Source organism: Frieseomelitta varia, unplaced genomic scaffold (assembly GCF_011392965.1).
Source record: "Frieseomelitta varia isolate USP_RPSP 00005682 unplaced genomic scaffold, Fvar_1.2 scaffold_501, whole genome shotgun sequence".
In the NCBI taxonomy this organism is placed as follows: Eukaryota; Metazoa; Arthropoda; class Insecta; order Hymenoptera; family Apidae; genus Frieseomelitta; species Frieseomelitta varia.
This window is the reverse complement of record NW_025110259.1, coordinates 471,706-477,705: the sequence shown is the minus strand read 5'-3', so window position 1 is coordinate 477,705 and position 6,000 is coordinate 471,706. Positions and strand designations below refer to the sequence as shown.

The 6,000-nt window shown below is 47.2% G+C and overlaps 1 protein-coding gene across 2 annotated transcripts in view; it reads right to left on the bottom strand.

Moving 5' to 3' along the window:
* Nucleotides 1–256: 256 nt before the first annotated feature.
* LOC122533175 (zinc transporter ZIP11) overlaps nt 257–6,000 on the bottom strand; it is a 17,075-nt gene continuing 11,331 nt past the window's right edge. For both annotated transcript variants that reach the window (XM_043662614.1, XM_043662615.1), the window contains exons 5-6: nt 4,217–4,474; nt 257–2,102 (exon numbers count right to left, since the gene is read on the bottom strand). In XM_043662614.1, coding sequence (XP_043518549.1) covers nt 2,024–2,102; nt 4,217–4,474 — 337 coding nt within the window. In that variant the 3' untranslated portion in view covers nt 257–2,023. The remainder of the gene's footprint in view (nt 2,103–4,216; nt 4,475–6,000) is intronic.

The following is a 6,000-nucleotide window of genomic DNA, read 5'->3' as shown; positions in this document are numbered from 1 at the left end:
GGATGGTGCACTCGATTCTTAAGATTGGAGGATCCGTAGCGATTGCCTCAATATTCAAATTGCTTTGGCTTTCAGTCGGTGTACTCCTGTTATTGGAAAGTAGAGCTTCCTTCGATCATACCCGTTGTTGTGCCAACAATTACAATTACAATTACAATTCTACCTACAGCCGCTGTCGAGTGAAAGATTAATCTATCAAGCAATCCAAGATCCAGGAACGAGGAACGGTGGAAAAAACAAAAAAATCCTGCTCGTGTTCCGTCTCTAACAACCGTAATTCGTACTCTGTTTTATTGCTCTCGATACAAACAATTCATCCGTAGCAGTGTAGAGAAAGATTGCAGCCGCGCGTGAATCTCAACCATACACGATCCATGATTTCACGTCTGTTCTCGGAAACCTTTCCGCTGATTACAATACCTAGGCTATTTAATATCCTCCTATAGTCTAGCTATTGATTTGTAATTCGGCCAAGGTTTACCAAAAGCTTCCATTCGCAAAGATAACGAATATCGTTGCAAAGCGAGCAACGATCGATCTCTCTCTCTCTCTCTCTCTCTCTCTCTCTTTTTTTCTTTCTCTCAAGCGACGTGCGTGGATCGTCGAGATCGTCGACGAAGCTTTCGACCATAAGGGTCGTTCGTGGACGTAGGAACGTGAGAAACCGCACCGCCACTATATATTACACCTATCGTTTCGTTCGAACAGGCGTGCATTGCCCGATTCATTCGATCGCACGAATACGTGACCCGTTGCCTAACTGTATCAATCATTTATTGTGTACGAAAAAATAGTGTCTTTTCTTTTTTTTTTTTGTTTTTTTTTTTNTTTTTTTTTTTTTTTTTTTTTTTTTTGTTGTTTTATCTTACATCCAGCGTGGAACGTGGCGTGTTTCGCAGTTGCCGGTAACCATATCGGTATTAAGTTAAACACGCGGTAGAGTTTGTAACGATGTCGACGTCGGGGGAGTGGGATAGGTTGAAGGTAATTTGGAGGATATTTTACAATGGCAAAAAATGGCAGTTGAAACTTACGTGTCTAAAAGAGAAGTAGCGAGACAGCGTAGCACAGGGCATGGCGCGTCGATCGCGCGTTTGTTCGTTCAAGCTTTCGAATCGATCACGACCGCAACCGGCCGCGATCGAGAGGACGAGACGCGTCGTCTCGTAGCCGTACCACGCCGTAACAAACGTGCGTTTATCGTTTTGCCGTGGCACTGCACCGAAACGATTGCGTGCGCGTCGTGCGAAAGACACATCGGAATTGCGACACTCCGTGCGTTATTCGTGAGAGAATCCATTTGTAGGAAAGCTTCGCGGGATATTGCGTAAGCAGAGAGGGAGCTACGATGGCTGCACCGGGGGAATTCTCCTAGGACAAGTGTTCGCGCACGCAAACTCAGAGTCTATTTTTTTTTATTTTTTTTTTTTATTTATATAGCTTCTCTTCGTTGGCGATTGGCGAACACTACTAATCGTGTTTAAATCCGCGAATTGCGCGAGATTTCCCTTGGTCTAACTTTTCGGTAGCAAGTTGAAATCGCAGAAATAATCTACAATGGTTTCCCCTTTGGTGCAGCAAACACAGCTTAGAACATCGTAAAGCGTAACGACGGGAGGTCGTCGCCTGATCGATCTAATTGACTTCTGTGTCGGATCAACAACGACTGGATTCATGGAAGACACGCTGGAATAATAATTTTTCAACGCGGTACGCGATCGCGACGTATCTCGGTACCTCGCGCAACGAGAGGAAAGCTCGATCGATTCGGTCGAACGATGCCGCTGTTAATAACGCCGCTGCGTTAATTCGACTTTGACCTCTGGAACGTGCAGACCGTGTGGAACATCGTGAAATACGGAAAGTTTCTATTTAGGAATTCCTCGCGTTAGTACTTTTTCTGTTTTTTCTTTTTTCTTTTTTTTTTTAGACAAATTCATAAACCTAGACGGACACGAACCCTCGACCTTCTTATAGGTAAATGCCTCTCGATTTCGCCCTTTTCGTTTCGCCGCACCCAACTCTAGCCTAATCCGACGTCTAGGGACATCATTACCAAAAAACCAACGACGGCGGCCCAGCTGGCGAGTTTGCCGTTTCCGCTGCAATCAGAAAGCAAGAAACGTGTGTTTTCTCTGAGACATGTCTCGCACCTGAGACGACAAGCCACACCAACATGCTCTCTTTCTTCATGTACAGGAATGGATCCCTCGGGAGAGACTCACAGTGGCTCGCGAGAGTATATATCTCTCAGAGGCTGTAAAAACTTAGTTACCACGTGGTAGTAAGTTTTCAAATGGAAAGTCTGTTTACAAAGATTCTATTCCTTTTATTGGCTACAGTTGCAAATTTGTAGGCTATGCGCGTTTATGTTTCAATTGTTACAAGATGAATATCATTCCGTGTGAAAAAAAAAAAAAAAAACGATTTACGATTTCTCCTTTTCGCGAGTCACTGTGAGAAACGTAGAAACTGGATGGTTCAACGACGAAGGAAACTCGAACTACGATTAATTGAACCTGGATGGTGAAAAACGACGGTGGAAAGGAAATATCGGAGTCCATGTGAACGTTCGAGGATGGTCCAGATGCACGGTGCGCGCGCGCGCGCGTGTGTGTGTAACACGACGAGGAAACGAAGAACCAGGGGAGAAAGAATGCCAGGATAGCGAGAAATAAAAGGGTTTTCGCGATATAAGTAGGGATTAAGCACACACAAAGCACACACGTTCTCTCGTGGCCGGTATTGCACGTCACGGCTTGTTGATTTCGTAAATTATACACGGCCATCAATTTTAACGGCCGGTGAAATGCGCCGTTGTGTTTCGGTGGGCGTTCTACCATATCAATCATATCCGCGCGGTAAATACCTCCTTTCGGTGTGCCTCAGAAATTTGTATTTTTATTAGCGGTCCCGGCAGGACAGGAGAGAACGACGCGCGAAATTCCACGCGGACAAATGTCTCGATCGACGAGAGACGTTTGTGTCCTCGTGCTTAAAGGTATCATCGGAAGTATGTTCTTTACAGCCGGCCGGCGGCGGGCAGGCCACAGCTTTTCGAAAAGTAGGCGAGATCGGCCGTTAGAGTCGGCCGGTGGTGTGTGGCGATGCTCCGGGCCCCCGAAACGAGGCATTCCTTTTCACCGAGCGCACACAATCATGCAAACGATCACCGAGGACCGACCGAGGTTCCAAGAATCCCGGCTAGCTCTCTTGCATCGCTTGAGAAACCGCGTTGGAGAAAAATGAATTCCCGAAATAAACGTGAGAAGTCCCGAGTCCGAGTTCGATAGCTAACCGACATACTAACGTCTCGTTTCTTTCTTTCGTTTTCTCTTCGTTCTTTCTCAGTCGTTCTTTCGCGCTAACGAAATAAAAATTCACCGATCGCGCGTCGGACCTCGCAAACTTTCTACCGTTCTTTTCGCGCTTCCTTTTTCAGCATCAGCCGAAGGATCTCGGATGGAGCGAGGCAAGTTCACCTTTCTCGAGGAGGACTTTGCTTGTCCTGTTAAACCAGAAAGCAAAGCGAGTATTGTAATCGCGCTCTCTTTCTCTCTCTTTTCCCTCCCCCCTTCCCCCGGTCTTTTGGAAATGATCACACGCGGTGTGCACGCGGGAGAGAAAGAGGCTCCTCTTCGGCCTCTGTCGGAGGTCAAGCAACGGTTTTAAAACCGAAGGGGGTTTGTCACTTTTGTATTTTTCCCCGGAAGCCGAGAGGGTTCCACGAGGGAGCGAACGTTTGGCTCTCCACCGTGTCTCAGGAGCGGCGTGTGTCGTCGTCGTTGTCGTCGAGGCAGTTAGATCGCACGCGAAATACAAAAGGAGCCAATTATAATGACAATGCGTCTTCAGCTAGGCGGTCGAGCCTGGGAAAGAAATTCGCCACGTCCGTTTTACCAACGACGACAACGACGACGACGACGCCGCGCGCTAACTACGCTACTGCCGTCACGCGCCATTGTACCGTAATCGTTCTCAAACATGCGTCTCGTGCATGCACCTCCGTCTCTTTCTATATGCCTCTACGATCCTATTCTCGTTTACCTTTTCTTGGTTGTGGAATAACAACAACAACAACAACAACAACAACAACAACAACAACAACAACGACAAGGCCCGAATGTATTTTCAAAGAGAGAAAGAGAAAAAAGATTTCCAATACTCGTGTGCTCCTCCATTTCTATGCAAATGGAACGAAGAAAATTCTACGAACCTCTGATGCGCTTCCGGAACGATGTCGTCGATCACGACATAGATCATTGCACCGGCTGCGAAGGCGAGCGCATAAGGTAGCGCGGGTTCAGCGAACGTCACTCCGACCGCGCCAAGGACGCCGGCCAGAGGTTCCACCATCCCCGAGAGTTGCCCGTACCAGAAACTCTTTAACGTGCTGATCCCAGCCGCTTGAAGGGGCAGAGACACTGCCAGCCCCTCTGGAAAATTCTGAATACCGATTCCGATCGCCAGGTTCCTGCAATGAGAAAAAAAGAGAAGGAGAAGAAAGGCGTAAGAAAAAAATTCAAGTGTCCCTCCTAAGTGAGTGTTGGACGAGACAGGAAAAAAATAAGCGTGTCTGGCTTTTAAAAAATAAGCGAGAAGCCGCGTATCGATCGATCGATCGAACGACAAGGATAAAGGTGGAGGAGAGACACAAGGTGACTCTCTGGTGACTCTCGTCACGTTCGATCGTTCCGCGAGTTCTCGAAACTCTGCCGACCACTTCGACATTCTCTAGATTTTTCCATTCGCACGAGCTACTACTCGACTCGCGGGTTTCTTCACCCGTGATTTCTGGACCTGGGTTCTCGCTGTATACACGGCGAGCTAATCGTTCTCTCTCCTTTAGCGGAGTCGTTTCCACTAAAAACGCGCCGATTGTTTCTCGGTTTCTTGCTTCTCTTTCACGCAAGTGATCGGCTAGAGATCGTTACAGCAGATTGTAATGAAGGGGAGAGAGAACGGAGGAACGAAAGTAAGCTGGAGTGAACGAACCAATGCTGAGTGAATGAACCAATTACGCGATCGCGTACGTGCGAGTAACGTTCGTGTGCACGCGAAACGGGTATCGCACTGGCTTGCCTGCCACGGTTCTTCCGAGGGAACTTCCAAGTCGGTCGATCTACGATCGCGCGTGTCAAGGGAATTCGATGGAATGGTAAGTGAGCGAGGGAACGGTATATATCGGAGCGATTCAATATACTCTCTACTCGCGAGATACAGTTTAACAGAGCTTGGCGAAGTATTTAAAAGGTCTAATAGGAGAGTGGAACGATGGAATCCACTCTTTACTTCCAAGATGTTGTGTTACACTTCGCAGAGACTCGCTCTTGTTGAGAATTTTTTGTTCCAAAATTGTAACATTTTCTCAGTTTTAAGTATACCTAAGTGAAACAAAATGGGCAAAGCAAATAATAAATTTGTTACTTGTCAATAATTTCTATCCACCGACGAATTCAAAAAGAAAGCGACGAATTGTTGTATACAGTATGGTCGCTCGTTACGGTCCGCAATCAGTTCGCCAGCGCAAGTGGTTAAAAAGCAGAACTATGGACGCCCAAGCGGATAATTCTCGATAACAGTGAAAAACAAATCTAAAAAACACCTGGAGATAGAAAGTTAAAGGGAAAGAGTTTCGTCGCTTTGGTTCTCGACCAAGGAGAAAGACTACGGGGCCGCGCGCTGGCTTCTACGCGGTGGATCGTCAGATGGATTTCCAACGTCAGGTTAGAATTTCCAAGGAACAATAGATTAGCGGTCGGCAAAGTGGTTAGAGAAGAGCAAAGTGGTCGAGCAGGTGAATGAATGACGCGATCCAAGCTCCTTCTTCCGATGGAGGCATGATCGCCGCGCTCTCTCGTACAGGCCGAGCACATGGTATGGCATGGTATGGCATGGTATGGTATGGTATGGTATGGTATGGTATGGTATGTCATGCCGCGGCGTGTAGCACGTTATTTCATAGGACGGCATCGTCGTCGCGTTCCTACAGCATCGACG